The sequence below is a fragment of the Arachis hypogaea genome, chromosome 10 (assembly GCF_003086295.3).
Source record: "Arachis hypogaea cultivar Tifrunner chromosome 10, arahy.Tifrunner.gnm2.J5K5, whole genome shotgun sequence".
NCBI lineage: Eukaryota > Viridiplantae > Streptophyta > Magnoliopsida > Fabales > Fabaceae > Arachis > Arachis hypogaea.
This window is the reverse complement of record NC_092045.1, coordinates 111,986,491-112,006,548: the sequence shown is the minus strand read 5'-3', so window position 1 is coordinate 112,006,548 and position 20,058 is coordinate 111,986,491. Positions and strand designations below refer to the sequence as shown.

Below are 20,058 nucleotides of genomic sequence, written 5' to 3'. Positions count from 1 at the left end.
ACCACAATAAAATAAAACAAGACAAAATTTTCTAAAGTTCTCTTCAACATTGTCGTTAGCAAAACTTTTGAAAACTAAATCATATGTTCAATTACTAGAGATTTTTTTTTAAATGTTTATCGTCTCTTCCTACTTAAAGTATTCTATATCATCATATTTTGGTTTAAAAAATTTTCTCGTCCAAAATTTTATCAACCAAATTTTAATTTCAACGGATATTATAATATGGAATTGAGCTTATAAACTGCTATAAGCTACGCAGAATTATCTTAAACTATCTCTTCATAAACTACTACTCCTCATTGCGAATTTATTTTATTATTTTGTGTATAATCCGCTGTATCATATAGCAATGTTTTGTGTAGCTTTATTTTTGTGCATATAGCGTTTTATGCTTTGACATATAAATTCTTCATAATCCATGATAAGTTATAGCGATTTACATAATAACAGAATTGAGATGTAAACTGTTTTTAAATGTTACATCAATATAATTCTAAAGTCCAGTTATTTAAACATGTGATTTGTCCAATTAATCAAGTATTGGCTCTCTAAAAAGTAAAAACTAATCATAGGAGCAAAATTAAATTTATTTACACATTAAAGATAATTTTAAAAATTTAAAATTAAAGCAGATTTTATCTTTCATTACATATAACATGTTCACAATACAAGACTAATTTGATGTATACAAAAAAGAAATTTTGGTAGAGACATATATTATTATTAGAATTTAATTTTGATACATTATCAACTTAAAATAATTTTATACATATATATAATAATATAATACAATTTCAATAAAAATACTAATTTTTTAATTAATAGTCTTATATATAACTATTTTAAAAAATAAATCTAATTAAGTAATTGTATAAAATATTGACATTATTAAAATTAAATTCTTATTATTATCACAAAAATGATATGTAATAAAATATAAAGAATGAAATGGATATTAAAAAGCTAGTTAACTATAATTCAAATGGTATAATTTTTTTATAGTCTTTTTATTTTTGGTTAAAAAAAAAATGGGCACCGAAAGGCAATGGGAAGATTAAGTAGGAAGAAGAGAAGATGATGTTGAAGAAAGACAAAGTGGGAATGGTGTGAGTCAAAAAGCGTAATCATAATAACCACAACTTTGTATCCTTCATTTTCAACATTCAACGCAACACACTATACATTCATTCATAAACACACACTCACTCATCAAACTCAACAACCAACATGGACCATAACAACTCTGACCTGTTCCAACTGCTTGGTGCCGGTGGTGGTGGTGGGTATTACCCGGCTGCTGCCATGTTGATGATGGATCATCATCAGCATCAGGTGTCCTCTGATGATAACATGAGCGCCATAGAGACAGAAGCCTCTCATCATCATCAACAACAAGATAGAGCACTCGCTGCCCTCAGAAACCACAAGGAAGCTGAGAAGAGACGCAGGGAGAGAATCAATTCTCACCTTGCTCGTCTTCGCACTCTTCTCCCTTGCAACTCCAAGGTCTCTTCTTAAAGCGTCTTCACTTTTTCACTTACTTTATTTCTACCTCCAAGCTTCTTCTTAAAGTTAGTATTAATTAAGATGGAAACTCAACTTCAGTCAACTTTACGTGTGAAGTTGATAGTTGAAAACTGTTAGATAAAAATTTAATTAATCGTTCAATTATCAATTTCATGTGAAGTCGACTACACCTGAATTTCGATTATTAATTAATCTCATTATCATCTATCCAACTTAGGTAGGTTAGTCGAGTCATCAACACACTTGTATACAAAGATAACTGTATATGAATTTTTAATAAATTCAAGAAATAAAATTCTGGAGAAGATAATAATAATCTGTGTTATGGTGCAGACAGATAAAGCATCGCTTCTTGCAAAGGTGGTGCAGAGAGTGAAAGAGTTAAAACAGCAAACATCAGAAATAATCACCGAATTCGAAACCCTACCCTCCGAAACAGACGAGATCAGCGTCCTGTCCACCGCAGACGGCGGCCACGGAGGGCTGATATTCAAGGCCTCCCTGTGCTGCGAGGACCGCTCCGATCTCATCCCGGAGCTCATAGAGATTCTCAAATCTCTGCACCTGAAGACGCTGAGGGCAGAAATGGCAACCCTAGGCGGAAGAACCCGCAACGTTCTGGTGGTTGCCGCCGACAAAGAACACAACAGCATAGAGTCCATTCATTTTCTTCAGAACTCGTTGAGGTCCTTGCTTGAACGCTCTGGTTCCGCCGATCGCTCCAAACGACGCCGTGCCATGGATCGAAGATTCACGCCTGCTTCATCATGAAATTCAAATTCAGAAATTATAGATGTTTATGTTATATTATTAGGTGTTTTTCCTTTTTTTTAATTGGGAAATTATGTTAGGTACTTTGAATTTTGTTATTATGCAGATTTTTATTTTATTTTTCAAATGTAGCATCCAATGTCTTATCAATATAGTCCAAAAGTATTGGAGAATTTGAAAGTTTATTTGTCCAGTCAAATTAATTTAGTTTTTACTATGCTATGTCCAAAAGGAGTGACCAATTAGTTAAGGTGGTTAATTAAGGGGTTTAAATATGTTAAGATGGGTATGATACATTTAGGGTTTATGTGATGATGTTTGGAATGATGTGAATCCTTGCATGCAAGTAGAAAAAAACAGGAGGCAAAGAATCTTACTGAGAATTAGTGTAATTGAAGAAAGAAATGTAGTTTTTGCTTATTAATATAATGTATTTGAATTCTGATAGAAAGGAGTCTGAATTCTCTGGAAAAAGCAAATGCTTGTGTGAGTTTCCAAGGTATAGAAAGAATGGCATATTCGGTATCTCTTTCTTTTGATGAGCTTATATATATTACACTGATTCTTAAGAATTGGGAGGAAAAAGAGAAGAAATACATACATGTTGGGAACTGGGTTTTATATTTTAGGGTTAGATTCTAATGAGAATGCTGAGGTTTTCAGTTACAGCACAGTACAGTTGTTGTGAGTGTATGTGACAGTGAAGTGACAAAGTGGAAGAATGTGTTCCCAAAATGTTGTTTTGTAGTGTCTGGTGAAATGAACTAAAGGGATCACTACTACTCTTGTAGCCTAGCTAGAATCAAAAGGTGTCTATGTATGCCTTCTATCTCAAAAAATTATTCAAATCACAATCTATATCTACACTTTCTATATGCTCTTTGTAAAGGAGAAATGGATAGTTGCATTGGATTGGATTATTATAATTATATGTTGCCACTAATTTTTTTTTTTACTTTAATTTTTCTTATTCTTTGATTGAAAAGATAATATAGTGTTAAACTTTTTTTTTTAAACAAATGAAGTTCGACACACGAGAGTGGAGTATAAAATAGACAGAAACAAAATAAATCTAAACACAAAGTTAGCAATCCTATGTCATCTCCGACATTGTCATTAATAACCAGTAAGATCAATACCAGTCCACTCTTTATAGCTCAAAAACATCCTATTTTATATGACATCAACATATACCTCTTTATTGTTGAAGATCCTGTTATTGGATTCCAACTAGACGTTCCATATAACTGCAAAGAACCCAGTCAGCCACCTTTTCTGATTTTAATATATATACATCTAACATAATTGATACAATTTAATCATAATAACAAAATTAACCTAATATCACACTAAATATAAATTTAATACGAGATATACTTAATAACAGATAAATTGATCATCTTATCTTTTTAATCATTTTGAGTTCAAATCCTAAAATGAATTATTAAACAGAAAAACTGTGTTAGGAGATAGAGAAGTTCACCTTTAATTATTACTATTTTTGTTTCCTTGATGAAGTCTCTGGAGAGTGGAGTGTTCAATTTTTATTGGAATCCAACGTAAGATGTTGTATCATTGGTTTGAATGTCTTGAGTGTTGACCAGCATAGTGCACTAGTGAGGGTAGTCATGCAGGTTAAAAGCTTTTTACTTCATTATTTGTGTCTCACTGCTATCGATTCTTAATCATTATAATCCGTCCTCGCCTCTTAATTATTGAATTTTCTTAGTTTTAAATTAAGTTACATTAAAATATTAGTAAATAAACCAGTATTACTTAAAGGAATGGAAGAATTTTAAATGTTTTTGGAATAACAGTGTTTAAGTGTTTTAATCACTAATTTCAATTGTAAAAAATATATAGAATATATATTAATTTAAATTAACGATTAAAATTTCTGAAACACAGTATTTAAGAATATTTAAAAATTTTCCTAAAGAAACTATTGGACACACCAAATATAAATACCATTCATTTCTAGCTGAAATTCGAGCTATAGCAGTATTATTGCATATAAAAAATAATAAAAATATTATTTTCATATTAAAATCTACTATTAAAATTAATTATTATATATTTATGTATAAATATATATGTAATTTAATTTATTTTTAATATATATTTTATATTAATAACTAATTTTAGTATATACATGATATGATTAGAAAAATAATTAGCCGGTTTTAACAATTTTCGCAATGAAAAATTTGATAGAAATGGCATCTAATTATTTTATTAGAGTTAGAAGATGTATTAAAGTTATTTAAACATACATATATAGAAACGCCTATTTATAAAATATCCATTCAAATAGTTCTAACTTTAATTATGGGAATAATCAAACCTTGGATTTTTTTTTTTTTTACAAAAAAATAAAATAAAATACAAGCTTATTTCTTATTAGTAACTGTTTCTCTATCATCTTTGATAAAACATATAAACCCACCTCTACTGATCTGATATCGTGAGTGCGATTATTATTAAAACTTAAAAGTTAGCTTTGTCGTTTAACACTAACAATATAGTAACAACAATAATGTAGTGCAATTATGATAGTAATAATAATACTAATTATGGCTAATAATAATTACTATCGTCATCAAATAATAATAATAAGGGTTTTAGTGATGAATATTTTGATGTATATATCGATGTGAAGTTAAACATAGTGCCATCATTAATCAACAAATAATAAAATTAAAATATGGTGAAAACTCATGTGGAGTCAGAACTTCACTTGAAGTTGATAGTTAAGATTCATTAGATTAAAATTTAGTTAAATCAGTCAAATCATTTAACGGCTCTCAACTATTAACTTCACGTGAAGTTAACTGCACCTGAATTTCCACCTTAAAATGTTATATTAAGTATACAACAAAATTAACTTTTAGTTTGTATGTGTCATTGCTCATTGTGACACAAAATATATAGTAGTGTTACATAAGAAAAGGTTAGTTGTAGCCAATTAAAATCAGTTCGGTTCTCATCACAATCATTCTACTAATGCCTCCTCTCAGGAGAGCTTGAATTCATGCCCTCATCTGAACTCGAGTAAATATTTTTGTTAAACCAATTAAAAAGCACAACGATAAAATTGTCGATCTTTGTCATGTGTCATGAAGAATAATTAAAAAAAATCCCTTTTTTTTTAATATTGCTTTATAAACTCAGCAACAAACTAGGGAATGAATGGATTAATTGTGAAAAATGCAGGAGAAATTAAAGAAGAGCAATCACAAAAAGGAAAAAGCAAAACTGACTATAATGTATATAGATGGGTGGCATGAATTATAGCTGCTGCATTATGAATGTGTACGTATTGAGATTTATATGTAATAATAATGTGAACCCCAAAGAACACGCGAGAAAGAAGCGTGCATAAAGGAAGCTGACAAAAGGTAACACTATAATCTATATACTCATATACTAGGGACCGAAACCAAAAAAAAAAAAAAACACTGTAGAATAGAGAAAGAAAAAAGAAATACATGGTATATAGGATTGAATTTGAGCATATGGAATTTTAAATATTAAAAAACTTTGTATCTCCAAATGATGCAAACATAAACATCAGAATAATCAAAACTTTATATTGGTGATACACAACTATATAATTATAAGTATAGGAAAGCTTTCAAGTATACTGATACATTGGTATTATTACTGAAATACTAGTGTACTGATACACTTAAAAGTTTTCCACAAGTATATATAGTACATATAAGAAAATAATGCTACCTAATAAAAAAAAACAATAGTAGAAATTTTAATAAATACCACATAAAAATATGTAATAAAATAAAATGAACTATTTATTCGTTCAAGGAACTAATTAATTCTGAACCTGTTCTCCTTTTCTTTACTTTCTATACTTTGTAATGTAAGATAAGGTTTCAATATTTTTCTATGTTAGATAGGGAAACCGAAGAAGTGAATCTAATTTAATCTAATGTTTGTCTTCATGTGGAGTCTATGAAAAAAGGTTTTACTTATCATAATGATGGCAGTACTAATAAACAGTGGGTTAAACTTTAAACTTGAGAAAGAAGATGAAGTAGTTTTCAAAGTGCAGACAAAGTGCATTGTGTAAAGAGTGATTTGTCGGGAACGTGCTTAGCTTGGTAGACACTCTTTTTTTAACTCGATTCCCTTTTTGTCCTCATAAGCATTGTTCCTCTTCTCTCAAGCTGGCGTGCCTTCCCCTTTCTTCTCCATCCAGACCCATAAACTACAAGTTTCATTTTATCTCTAGAACTAGAATAAATCTTCTGCTAAATCTTTTTACATGGTTAATCGTAGAATGCGATTCAAATCGACACACGATTACATGCAACCAAGTAAAAATCAGACTCCGTTTGGTTTCTATTCTGAGATAGAAATAATGAAATATATATACAGAAATAAAATATTTGAAAAAAGAGACATGAACAGATATAGAAAAAGGATTTTGTCTCTATAAATTTTCTATCCACTCTGAAATGAAAGACACATCAAATGGAGAGACAAAAGCTTTTGTTGGTCAAAAAGTGTTGAAAGAAGGAAGATAGTAATTTGATGTGGATGGAATAAAATAATAAAAGCAAAAATATCTTTTTTTAATTTTTATGTATGTATTATTTTTACTAAAACAAAATAAAAATATAAACATTTTTTTATATTTTTATATCTCTATCTCTCTATTTTCATATTTATTATATCTAAGATAAATATCCAAACTAAATCAGAGCTTTATGTTTGTTTGTTTCAGTTTAACAGCATGTACTAAGCCGACAATCCACACACATTCTTTGTTTGTGAAGAGGTTTGTATCGGGCTCAGAGGTCAAATGGGTAAAAAGGACACATTCTTGACCAAAATTATGTAAATGTACACTATATATGATTCTCTAACTTCTGTTTCATCCATACAAAAGCAAACACGTGTCTACAAATTACCTGGACTATCTAATCAACAAATAGTTTCCCATCCTCGTACTCACCGTTGAATCTGCAGCTGAGAAATCTAGCATCTAAATATTCTATTGTTATCCTTAGTTCAGTTCAGTTCGAAACCTGTGAATAATGGTAACTCTTGAAATCTGAATCTCTCCTGCCCCTAACTGTTTTCTAGTTCCTTAGAAACAATAAATTTCATAGGTCTACTAGCATTATGACCTTATTTTACCTCTTGATTAGTAAGAAGTTGAAGATTAATGCGTGGATTATGTTAAAGAAGAAGAAAACCACACAATAAGAGAAAATCTGAATCTGAATAAGAAACAAAAAAGTGTCTAGTATATATTCTGTAAGTGACACTGATTGTAGAAGTTCTATAAGGCACACACACAAGATTACAAGAATGATAACGAAAACAAATCTTCTATGATAAACTATAATAAGAATATCATGTTAGCTGCAGTTAGAAGTTCATAGCAATGATTGGCAAATGTAAATATCATGTAAATATTTTATGCAAAGCAGTGATAATTTAATAAAATATTATCTGCAAGCATGAACAGTGGGGTCAGCCCATAGATTTTTTTAAAAAAAAAATCTACAAGATTTTACCACTTACTTCTAAACTTGACATAGAGATCCTCATTCAAATGGGACAACCGTTACATGTGCCTTAATTTCCAGCAAAGAATAAAAGGCGGAAAAGGATCAGTTGTTGTTGCAGTTTAAAATGGAAAAGAAAAATCTCACCACAGTATAAATAATCTCCATTCGGCTCCTGCAAAGCATTTCCTGTTCAACGGCTTGCATCAAGATCAAACCATTCTGATCCATGAGCATATGGTAATGTTAGTCTTATGCCTTGAAACACAAAAATCATCAGTCCAGTAGGTGGATTGAATCTGGTAATGAGACATAGTATAGAACACCTAGGTGGATGTTTTAACACAAGGGTTGAAGCTTGGCGATCACTGTGCAGTGGTTACTGAATTAGAATGCCTGAAACTCTCACAGCCTGGGCAGTTATGTAAGCTCTCGTGAATGTAAATATCACAATCGAGGCAAAATTGTTGCTTGCATTTTGGGCAAGTAACAGAAAGTCCTGGCTTGTTTCCTGCGCCACAAAAAGTCAAGGGAGGGATTTTAAGAAAATATTGAGCAACAGCATACTTTACAAGCAATACTATTTGGAAGAAATGAGAAATCGCAAGGATAATACAACATTAACTAATGCTACAATCATTTCAGGTTAGCTTATGTAGCAACAAACTAACTAAATAAAGCACAAATACCTACCTAAGGAGACAATTTTTTATTTTTACAAAAAAAAAAGAATGAAACAAAATCTTGGTCTTGACTATCTTTCTGCAGAAGCTTACCCTGACTTAGAAGACTTTGTTGACAGCCAAAACAATCACTGGAAAAATTGTGACTACTACCATTTTGAGATGTTTGAGAGACCTCATCAAATGGCACTATTGGAAAAAGATGATGATATGACCTTGCCAAATGGGGTGAAGAGATAAGCGTCAATCCACAGATGCGACATTCAGTTGGTAGCTCACAAACACGAACTTTGCATCTTGGACAAGTGTAACCTCCTCCTGTCCTAGCCTCTTCATGACATGTACAAATAGCAACAGCACTCTCGGCGGCTCTTTGTGGAAAACCCATCTTAATTAGATTAGCAGTAGCATACTCTGCTATTGCTGGAGGTGGTGGAGCATGCTCCAGAACTAACTCTTTCAGGTGGGACTGCATGAGAGTATATAACTATATGAATTCAAACATCCATGTATACAAACTCCAAGCCTACTACAACAAAAAATAAAGTCTTATCCCATTAAGTAGAGTTGGCTACATAGATCAAATGACACCATTGCACTCTATCATCCATGTATATAGAAACCAAAATTTGAAAAACATTACGACATTTTAGGTGATGAGCAATATTCCAAGTTCTTATTTACAGGAAGTTTGCTTGACTAACTAAATCACTTTGATACAGGAGGATTTTTTGTATATGAACAGTAATAATAACTAACCTCATCTAGTGCAACAGAGTAAGTTCCTCCAGTTTCTTGGCTGAGATGTTTGCATATGAACATTTCAGCAGCAAGGCCAATGACAGAACACCTTATTTTACTCTTTTTGCATTTCTGGATGGTTTCCATGAGGTCACCAGGATCACACGTACTAAGAGCTGAATATAAGATCAGAACTTCTCGATGGCCATATGATGGAATTTGGTTTAGATAGCCAAGAACAAGCTCTAGCGCGTTTTGCAGGGAAGCATCACCTGAGCATTCCAGTTTACCCATCAAAGCTTTAATGTGGGACTCAGGACTGCCTCCAAGTTCTGTTAAACAATGTGCAATCCCATCTTTTATGGTCACCAGACCAATATGACTAAGTGGATTCTGATCAAAGAACTCCCTGATAAATGCCTCAACCTGTCTTCCAATCACAGCCATCCTACTTGGTTTTAAATCTGTCTCTGAAGCTGCCTTCAAATAATGACAGAAACCAAGTTATGAATACAAAGAGGAGGAATTAAATAGGACACATAAATAAATTTAATGTTTTACATTTATTTTTAGAACTTTTATTACATATTTCTCCGATATCTTTTATTATTATTACTACAGTTGCAACTTCAATTACAATCTGAATGAGATACTTCTCAAGTCCTTTCAGGCATGATGTTCATGGAGAAACTACAAAGGAATTCAAATCAAAATCCAGTCTCAAATACGATGTTCATGGAGAAACTATAAAGTAATAATTAAAATACCTTGGACAGGTCAGCAACAATGTATAGGTAACGGATAAGACCCTTCTGAATTCGAGCAGTAGCTGCTGTGGAAGCAAGGGCACGAAGCCGTCTGCGATACTGGGCATGGTGAATGGCTGTAGTATCTATGGGGCGAAGAAGTCCAGATTCATCCTCTTGCAAAGACTCCCATGATCTATCTTCTGCATAAGTTCTCTCCCAGGCTTCAAGGTCTGCACCATCAGCTTCATCCTCATCATCATCTTCTACCCCTCCATTAAGTGGTCTTTTAACAGTATTGTTCATAATTCCTAGAGCAAAAGATGTGCTAACAGCTAATTATCAAGGGCAACAATAGCAGCAACCAAAGAAATTGTGTGTCTTAATCCACTCATAAAAGACATGAATCTTTGAACACTAAAGAAAGAGAGATCTTAAGGTGTAATCACATCACAAACATAGAAAGTAACTGTCTTTAAACAATAAAAGGCTATAAAAGAAAATACATGACACGTAGTAAAATTAGGACAAATGAAATATGCCAAAGCTAATAACAAAATTCTGATTTGATTTAAAAAAAAAAAGATAAAAAACATTTTGCACAAATACAGGCTAAGTGTTTCACTTTTGATTTGTAACTCCTTTGGAATTTGCCATACTTTAATTATGATTGACACATTTTCCATAACGAGTAGCATACAACCAATCAACCTGAGATGCTCCATTCACACTGTGCAGAGGGCTGCTCATGGTTAAGGTTAACCAAAAAACCAAATATAATTCCAGAATCCAGTTAACCAAAAATTTGGTTAACATTAGTAAACCAAACTGGTTTTAAATGAGAAAACCAATTCTTAAACACTTACAAAAGTAATAAACTGGTTTTGAATCGGTTTTGAAAAATAAATGATTTTTTCATTTAAAAACCAGATTTTGCATTTAAAAACCAGTTTTATGCAAAATCAATTTTAACTTATAAACCCATTTGTATACTTTAAAAAACCAGTTTAGCCTTTTTAACCATGATAACACTGATTTAAATCTATAAAATGATTTTTTCAATAAGATTATATTGCACCATTGAAAAGATATGCTTCAATAACATACAATAGAAAAAAATCAAAATGTAGAAAGAGATCATTCACGAAATTAGATAAAAATTAGCAAAATCAAAACATATGCAACAACTTACAGCTAATAAACTAGGAAACTATGAAGTAAAGAACGAACAAAATGACAATAAGCATTGTTACAACTAAAAGCCATATGCACACAACAATGTAAAAGAAATCCATGGGAATATGATAATACTTGCAAGACATTAGCAACAAGGAAAATGTATGTTTTCATCAATTTCACCACAAACTATAATTCTTTTCCTCTACTTTCTACAAACAACCACTAAAATCAAAGAAAAAGGAGAGACAATTATGAACAGAAAACAAGAACTGTATACATGTAAAATGCAGAATTAGTTTGCATCCAAACAGGCTCAATATGCAAGCAAGTTTTCACAGCATCTTGTACAACATTCCAACATATTTGAATAACCCAAGCACTGCAGAAGAAATGTAATATAATTAGAAATTGATTTCATATCATGGTACAACATGCCATGTCTTGCATCCTATACTCATTTGTGGTTGCCTTGCCTTATATAGCTTTTTGTAATTTCACAGTAATACAGTTTGATTGCCAATTAACAACATATAATATCTTGTATTTCCCAATATGAGAAATTCCTAGTTTGAATGTAACACGCTCAAGTCTCAATAAATTCATTATTACTATTCAACAATTATTTCCACTGTTATTAGCAAACAAATCAGTGTAGGCATAGAAAATATAAAAGAAATATTGTCTTCAGAGGGGAAACAAGAAACAAGACATGAGATGAAAAATCAAAATAGATGCTTGATCAAAGTGGAAACAAGGAAAACTGGCTGAAAAGGAGGTTGTTTTCACCCTAGAGATAAGCTAGAAAAACAGAGAATAATCATGTAATCATCATTCTAAACATACAATGTAGATCAGAATATCAGGCTCCAAAAGAATCATATGTTAAAAAAAATAAAGAATAAAATTCAACAGAGAAATCCTAAATAAAGAATAAAGTCATGCTCTAGTTTGACTAGCTTGACGGTGGGCTTGCTTAGCAGTAGGAATTGGATATAGAGCTGCAAAAGCTTTACTTGGTTATAGGGTAAGGTTGGAGTTTACACCCGCTTTAATTTAATATTTATAGAAATCCCTGTAGTTCAGTGAGCTGAGGGAAAGAGTCCTTCATGGCATGCTTTTTCCAGGTCCTACCAATCAACGAGAGACGGACTTACCAGTTATGATAGTCGCTAGTCCAGAGTCAGTCTAACACACTATTATTAATTAGCTTTACAAGAACAACTAACAGTCTAACACATCAGAAATATGAACATAGCAAATAAATTAAAAACTAACTTAGCACCAAGAAGATAAACCAACAACTCAACAAGGGATCAAAGAGGAGTAGAGAACCTACCGGAACTGAGGTGATGACAGCGACCGGAGGGCACTGCAGGAAGGCGGCAGCACTAATGACCGGACAACTACTGGAAGGTGAGGACAGCAAAAGGCAATGGCGACGGGAAGGAGAAGACGATGAGAACTGAGAAGGAGAATCAGGCTGAAGAAATTCGCACAGCTGGGAGAGTGAGAAGGGAACTCACAGCAGCTGGCTGGAAGAGAACGAAGGAACTCGCAGTTGGGCTGGGAGAGGAAGAGGAGAGGCAAAGACTGGATTTCATTTTGGAATTAGGTATTTTGAAAATAAATATAAAAGTTTTTTTGGCTTTTACATGTATAAGCCTATTGCGCATTTCATCAAACAGCTCAAGTGCAAAATCACCCGAAGGAGCACACAATCAATAAGCTCATAAATCAAACCAGCAACATTATTAACAAAACGCGCAGGCTTCCTATCTCTATCTCAGCATGCATATTTCTTACCATAACAAAACAGATCATCCAACATTCAAAAACAAAAACAAGGATCCAATAGTGGAAATTCGAAAAGCAAATTCACACAATAAAATAAACAAATAAAAAAGCTACTAGAAAGCAAGCTGACTCTGACACTGACATTGTATCAAACACCTTGAAGGTAAGCAAAACTTGAAACGCACCAAATTACTAAGTTCCTTATATATATATACATGGTCATAAAAGAAACATTATAATAAATGAGATTAGATCAGAGGGAAGTAGCAGTAGATGGTACTTACTAAGTAGATTCTTCTGCGTAAGATGATGGCTCAGCTATGAACTCCGTTCCTACGTAAGAGAAGATCCTCCCATCCCGTGGCAGTTTGGTTTCGCCGTCTTGTTAAGTTGGGCTACTTGGGCTTGGGCCTTTAACTTTAACCTCTTTGTTTGGGCTACATGGGCTTCTCCGCTAGTTGAAGGAAGAGCGAGCAGCAACGAAGCCGTGTCTATCTCTCTTCGTTGTCCGTTCCGAGCATCTGCCCTGGAAGCGCAGCGGTGTGGCACCTATCTCATGCGAGTGGAGCAGAGGAAGAATGAAGATCTGCAACCCGAAAAACAAGGCGTCTCAGCAGCGGCAGCCATGGAAGACGATGATCTGGGTTGTCCGGGTCGGATTCTGATTGGGTGTTGTGGCCCGGTCCAGTTGGGCTTCTCTAACTGGGTTGGACCGTGACCAAAAAAGCTTTGAATATATGGGCCTAATTATGAGTTCCATACTGGGCCTCCCTAAATGGGTTTATCCGCTCATAGGCCCAAATTAGTAGTTTTACGTAACATAAAGCAAAACATGAAAGAAAAATAGAATGAAAATGAGCATCAAAGTTAAACTTTGGGAGGGAATTTGGGCAGAGATTCTCTAATCCCTAAGAAAGTTCTGCAAAGCATAATCTTTTGCCCAAGAAATTGTCAGAGATTCCATCCACCGGTCTTTGACATGTTTTTGCCGATGATTACTCCCAGTCTCCCACTTCTAAATTATGTAAATATTTTTTTCTGAAGGACTATCAAGAAAAATAATGAAAAGAAATAAAGTAATAAACAGTTTGAAAATAAAATAAATTAAAATTTGAGTAACTGCCACCAATACCATGGTGTTGCTCAATGATCAAAAACTCCCAAATGGTTGCCCCTTTCTTGTATTTCCCTCCATTCTTCTCCTTGGTCTGGTCATTTGGAGCAATTCCAATTTCATCATGAAGATAAAGTGGGCCATTCCCACCAAAGTCCTCTAATCATGGTATTTTTTCCGTCAAATTAATTATATTAGATGTATATTAAAATTAATTATTATATATAAATATATATAATTTAATTTATTTTTAATATATATTTTATATTGATTTAATAATTAATTTTAATATATATATATATATTATTTTTTACTATTCAAAAAAAGAAGAAGAAATTAGAAAGTAGCTTCAAGTTTCAACATCCAAATCAATACATAAGAACTTTATAGCATTACTCCATTTAGTAATACTCTAGGCATTACTTGATTACTTCCTCCCAAATAAAACCCCAACCATAAGATTATAACCCTAAATTTCCTCTTAAAAAGGGGCTTCCAACGTTTCACACACCATTTAGCAGCTTCCTATCCAACTTAGAGAAGCACACATTCATTAATTAATTAAGTAATAATTATTTCAATTATTAGTAGTATATTAGAACTAAGGCTGCATTCGTTTATAGAAATAGGACTATGAGACAGAGATACAGAAATACAAAATCATGTTTGACAAAAGAAATATGAACAAAACAATGTGTTTAGATTCTAAAGACATTAAATTAGTGTATTTTGGATCTATTCTAACAAAAAGATCACGGAGACACTATCAAAGAACATAACTTATTTTTCATTTTTTTCATTATTCTAATTAATTTTTTATAATTATATTTTTTATTATTATATTTTTTGTTTCAAATTTTTTGAATAAAAAAATAAGAATAAATTTAATTTTCATAATTTGTTTTAATTTATCATTAAATAAAATATAAAAAGACAAATTTTTATATTTCTATTCTTTATATCTTATTTTAAGTGTCTTGTCTTATCCAATTTTTAAAAACAAACGCAGCTTAGTAGCAGTGCTACAGCCTAATTAACTATGAAATTAATCCTAATTAATTAATAGCTTGTCCGAAGGCAATTCTCAGTTGGCACCATGAAAACTTTGTCCCTTTACCCAACAACTTCAAATGGAAAAGTTTGTCAAAATCCAATTAATTAGACACTTTTGCTTGCCAACTTAGAAAGAGAGAAATGATTAATGTGATGAGGAGAGAGCAGATGCAAATAGATGTCGTGATTAGCGGCCCTTAGAGCCATTGGATTCTTAAAAGAATGATGGGTGTGATTTTAACAAGCATTTGACCCAATTTTCAGTTAACATTGTCTTCTATTCCCCTCCCTCGCTTAATTAGGACACAACTGTATTCCATGTTCTGCCACGTTTAAAGTTTATCTTGATTAATTAATATTTATTACAATTAGTGTCTCTTAATCTAATCCACTGACAATAGTATACTATTTGCATATATTTGGTATGTATTGCGTGTTATTATGGCAATTGAATATGTACAACTATTATATTATTCTTATATTTATCTGATTTAATTACTGTGTTTGCGTTAGTTTGATAATTTTATCAAACTTTTAATTAAATTTTTATCTTTTTAATTGATTCTTATATTATTTTTAATTTTATAATTAGGTCTTTATTTTTTCCTAATTTAAAAAAAATTAAGTTAATTGAATATTTTTTTGCAAATTAAAAATATTAATAATTAAAAACCTAACAAAATTTTTGATTATATGTATTTTAGGAGAAATATTCTGTTATTTTTAACGTTTTTTATATGAAAATGACCTAATTACAAAACTAAAAAGAATGTAGAAATTCAATTAAAAAGAAAAATAAAGTATGAAGATCTAATTAAAAATTTAGTAAAACTATAGGGATTAATAAAATAACTACGTACTAAACCTATTTATCTTGTATACATGCTTTTGTATTTGCTTGGAATGCGCAGAAAATAAGTTCTATAAAATTATGTTTAAAAGAAAAATTGAGAATGAAAAATAGAGACCAAAAGAGATTGAGAGACACATATTGAATTAAATTTTTTGTATTATATTTTATATAAAGTGTACGAAGCTGAATTATGTTATGTCTTAAGAGAAAATCTCAGGATCACCACTTTTATTAAAATTTAACTAGTATTTAACTATTAAAAAAAAATATATAATTCTACATCATTAGATGTAATCTCACATTATTTAAAATACTAATAATATAGCACTACTAACATCTCAATATACTATTTAATATAAGATAAATATAAAAACTGAAATAAGTAAAAGTACTTAAATATCTTGTTAATTGAAAAAAAGTATTTTCAAAAAGAAATATTATTAAAATTTTAGTTCATATTTTTAAAAATTTTAATTATTTGTATTTTTATTTTTTAAAAATACTGAAAAAACTAAAATTTTAATTTTAGTCTCTAATCATATTCAATCTCAATTTTTTTTATCTCAATTTTAATTTCCAAAAACAAATGGTACCTAAGTTTTACAATTTTTTGTTATGTGTAAGTATGTGTCAACAATATTTGGGGATTATTATTCAAATAAATATAAACACTAGGTATATAATTAGTTGATAACTATATGACTTGACAAAAATTGTTCATGCGTATAAATACTAGTTCACATATTTTGATAATATATTTTGTCCAGTTTATACAGTAATGATTTAATTTAAAGACTGATATATTCTTTAATAAATAAATAAATGCATATTCAAAAATCATTAGTACGGTCAGTGATAATGAAAGTATATATTATTTTATTAATAAACATAATGTCAAAATAAATAACTTTTCTACTATAAATATTTTAAAGTGGCTCAGTCTTTAATCATATTTGGAGATAAATAGTTAAATATTAATTATTTTGTAATATAAATTGAAAGGGACACATTTGATGATTGTATTAAAAATAATAAGACTATTTAATGCTTTCAAATATGAAAATAAGAATAAAATTATTGTGCAATAAATTAATCTTTTTAACACTAATAATGACATTATTTGCATATTCAAATTAAGTTCCTTCTTTTTGTGTCAATATTCAAATTAAGTTTTAAGTGTTCGAAATGTAATTATCTAAATAAATATCTAAACGTTTGAAAAAAAAAACATTTTTTTGTCTTGACCATTTAAATCTTTTAGATTAGTCATTACCTATCAAATTGGATATCTATGCTCTATGTAAGAGAAAATATTCCCTTTTTTATTCTCCTTCTTCTCCCCACTTTTACAAACACAAGCTTTATTCTATTACCACCAAATCGAATGGAGGAAAAAAAAAAAAAACTGGAGAACAATGTAGGAAGCTAAGATCGGAAAGCATCAAAGAATAAGAATTTTTTTTCCACCTTTTAAAAAATTACTAATAAATAAAAGCATCCACTATGAGTTAAAAGGGCCAATAATTATTGGAGTATTTTTCAGCTTTTGTTAAATCTAGTGGCCAGGAAAGAGTTTCCCAAATGCAATATATATTCTCAATTAAATTCTCACACTACGTGGTTCAGAGAATATCTAACTTTTCAAGATATATAGATATTATTTCATTTCATTCATATTTGTTGTGACATATAACACAATTATATAATACCATTATTATTAGAATTTAATTTTAATACATTAACAGTATAAAATATTTTATAACAATTATATTAATTATTTTTATTTATATAATATTACGTAATTTAATATACATATAAAATTATTTTATACAGTATCAAAATTAAATTATTATTATTATTGTTATCTATAGTTAGAATTAGATGAAGGCCACAAAGTGTATTTGAATGTGACGTGGTGGGTAAATATATGTCTCCACAAGGTTGGTTTGTTTGTTTTGTCCTCAAAGAAAGGTAGTCAAACTTTGATTTAGATTTGAGAACCATAAAGGGAGAGAGGAACACATCCAAAAGCATTTGCTTTTTTTTTTCTTTTTTTTTTTTTAATGAGACTGTTGTGCGGTGCAATAATTACACTCTCAATTGGTCAATCATGCAATATGAATAAATAATGGTGAGTAGATTGATTGTACCACAGAATTAACATCACATGTTTAGTGTATCTCATGGAGTGGAGCATATAATGCCAGGGAGGGATGTATAATACACCTCAATAGTAGTAAGTATAGCAATCTATGATCAAGTTTATTTAAATAATTGAGACTCATATTTATGTGATATGAATTAGCTAGCAGATCAGATAAGAGTTTGCATGATTTTTAATTTAATTTTTAGGATTGTAAAACTATTTAGATTCATTAGTGTTCTTAGGGTTATCTAAAACGTTGATTTGGGTCTGAATGTGAGATTCAGATTTTTTTGTGTGGCATCATCTGACTTGATATGTCGAAGTACTGTCTGTCCGAATTCTTCGTGAGGAGATGGGGTGATACAAGACTCCGATGCTTAAGTTAGCAAGGATTTTAGGCAGATTTTTAGTAGACTATAACGTGAGTTATACTTGGGGATTCCAATGTATTTATATAAAATAGATAACCACCTTTATTAGAGTAGTTCTATCTTTTCAGATAGATAAGCGTTCCTTCTATTTTGAGAGTTTGTTATGATCTACCTTCTAGATGAGATAGAGATAGTAGGAGAGATTTAAAGAGACAGTTACTTGTTAAGTTAATTAGAGCTAAACCTCCACATCGTTGTCCGACCTCTTTAAAGAGGTCGGGTTTATCATGAAGTCCCCTTTTTTGTGGGCCTTTTTGCGTTGTTGGGCCTGACTTTCGTTCTATTAGGTCAAGATATGAACAATTAGTAAGAGCCTTTAAAAAAAAGAAAAGAAAAAAATTAACCAATCATATACAAATAAGGTAGGGGTGTTCATGGCCCGGCTCGTCCCGAAGACCCGACCCGGTCTTGAAATTTTTAGGGGCTAATTTGGTGTGATTTCACCGGGTTTAGGGTTATGTAAGGGTTTCAAAAATAGACCTGGTCATTGTTTCGGGTCGGATCCGAGCCATAGCTCGAGTCATCCGAACTTGGCCCAGTGGCCCGGTCATCATACACAATTAATATTTTGTGTTATTAGTGATAGATGAGGGCTATTCTTATGTGGAATTTAAGTATTATAAACCTTAATATTTTGTGTTATTAGTCATTATAAGACTATAAGTTAATGTTTTATATTTAAAATGCATAAGACTTTTGACTAATCCATAATATTGTGTTATTTGTATTAATTTAAATATTTGGTGTTAATAGACAATATTAGTATTTATAGTAGTTATACTTTAATTTTAAGGAAATGTTGGTTCTTGTTATTTTTTTGAAGTGAATTTTACCATGTCAAATAATGGTTGGAGTTTTGAAAATTTGAATATTTTTACATACTAACTTATAAGAAGGTAATGTTAACAGCCCAGTTTTTATCCAGTATAATTATGGCCCGAAAGTGTGTATGTTTCATCGAGTCTAGACCCGAAATCAAGTCTAACAAATAGGCCATGTATATATTTTGGATTTGGTATGAATTACATCATACCTAGTTTCACCCGACCCATGAACACCTCTAAAATAAAGAAAGTGAATCATATAATTAAATAAAATATGAAACTAAACAATAAAATACTATTTTTATGTTAAAACTCCTATATTATCATTAACAATAATAGGAATTCACTATAGTTCCATTATTTATATTTGTTAAAAGTCCTGTTAATAGTGTTTGTAGTCTCTGTGTTTTGTTATGGAACACACTATCATTCATGTTTAACAAAATATTCTAAATATTAGAGAAAAAATCAATCAATTATTTACTGAGTACTTTTTTCTATTCTCAAAGTATTGTTTTATAATTCCTGGTGTATGTAGTCTAATATTATCCCACATCAACTATTCAAATATACTATATCTATCAAATAATTTACAAATAATTAACAAATATATTATATCATTTCAACATTTTTTTTACAGACAATACATATAACAT

At 30.7% G+C, this 20,058-nt stretch overlaps 2 protein-coding genes across 5 annotated transcripts; one reads left to right on the top strand and one right to left on the bottom strand.

Moving 5' to 3' along the window:
• The first annotated feature begins 1,050 nt into the window (after positions 1–1,050).
• On the top strand, positions 1,051–2,486 carry LOC112716630 (transcription factor bHLH106). Its single transcript, XM_025768583.2, has 2 exons — positions 1,051–1,509; positions 1,864–2,486. The coding sequence occupies exons 1-2, from the start codon at positions 1,231–1,233 to the stop codon at positions 2,299–2,301; spliced, it is 717 nt and encodes a 238-aa protein (XP_025624368.1). The 5' UTR covers positions 1,051–1,230; the 3' UTR covers positions 2,302–2,486.
• Positions 2,487–7,718: 5,232 nt separating this feature from the next.
• On the bottom strand, positions 7,719–13,611 carry LOC112716629 (general transcription factor IIH subunit 2). Of its 4 annotated transcripts, XM_025768580.3 has the most exons (6): positions 13,266–13,581; positions 12,524–12,777; positions 10,030–10,319; positions 9,281–9,742; positions 8,615–8,990; positions 7,719–8,349 (listed from the first exon to the last, which is right to left on the bottom strand). In XM_025768580.3, exons 3-6 carry the CDS (start codon positions 10,312–10,314, stop codon positions 8,204–8,206), a joined length of 1,269 nt encoding a protein of 422 aa, XP_025624365.1. In that variant the 5' UTR covers positions 10,315–10,319; positions 12,524–12,777; positions 13,266–13,581; the 3' UTR covers positions 7,719–8,203. The 4 variants fall into 4 exon arrangements, with proteins under 4 accessions (XP_025624365.1, XP_025624364.1, XP_025624366.1 ...); XM_025768579.3 differs by lacking the exon at positions 12,524–12,777 and having other exon boundaries at positions 13,266–13,611; XM_025768581.3 differs by lacking the exon at positions 12,524–12,777 and having other exon boundaries at positions 10,030–10,336; positions 13,266–13,583.
• Between the last annotated feature and the right edge of the window lie 6,447 nt (positions 13,612–20,058).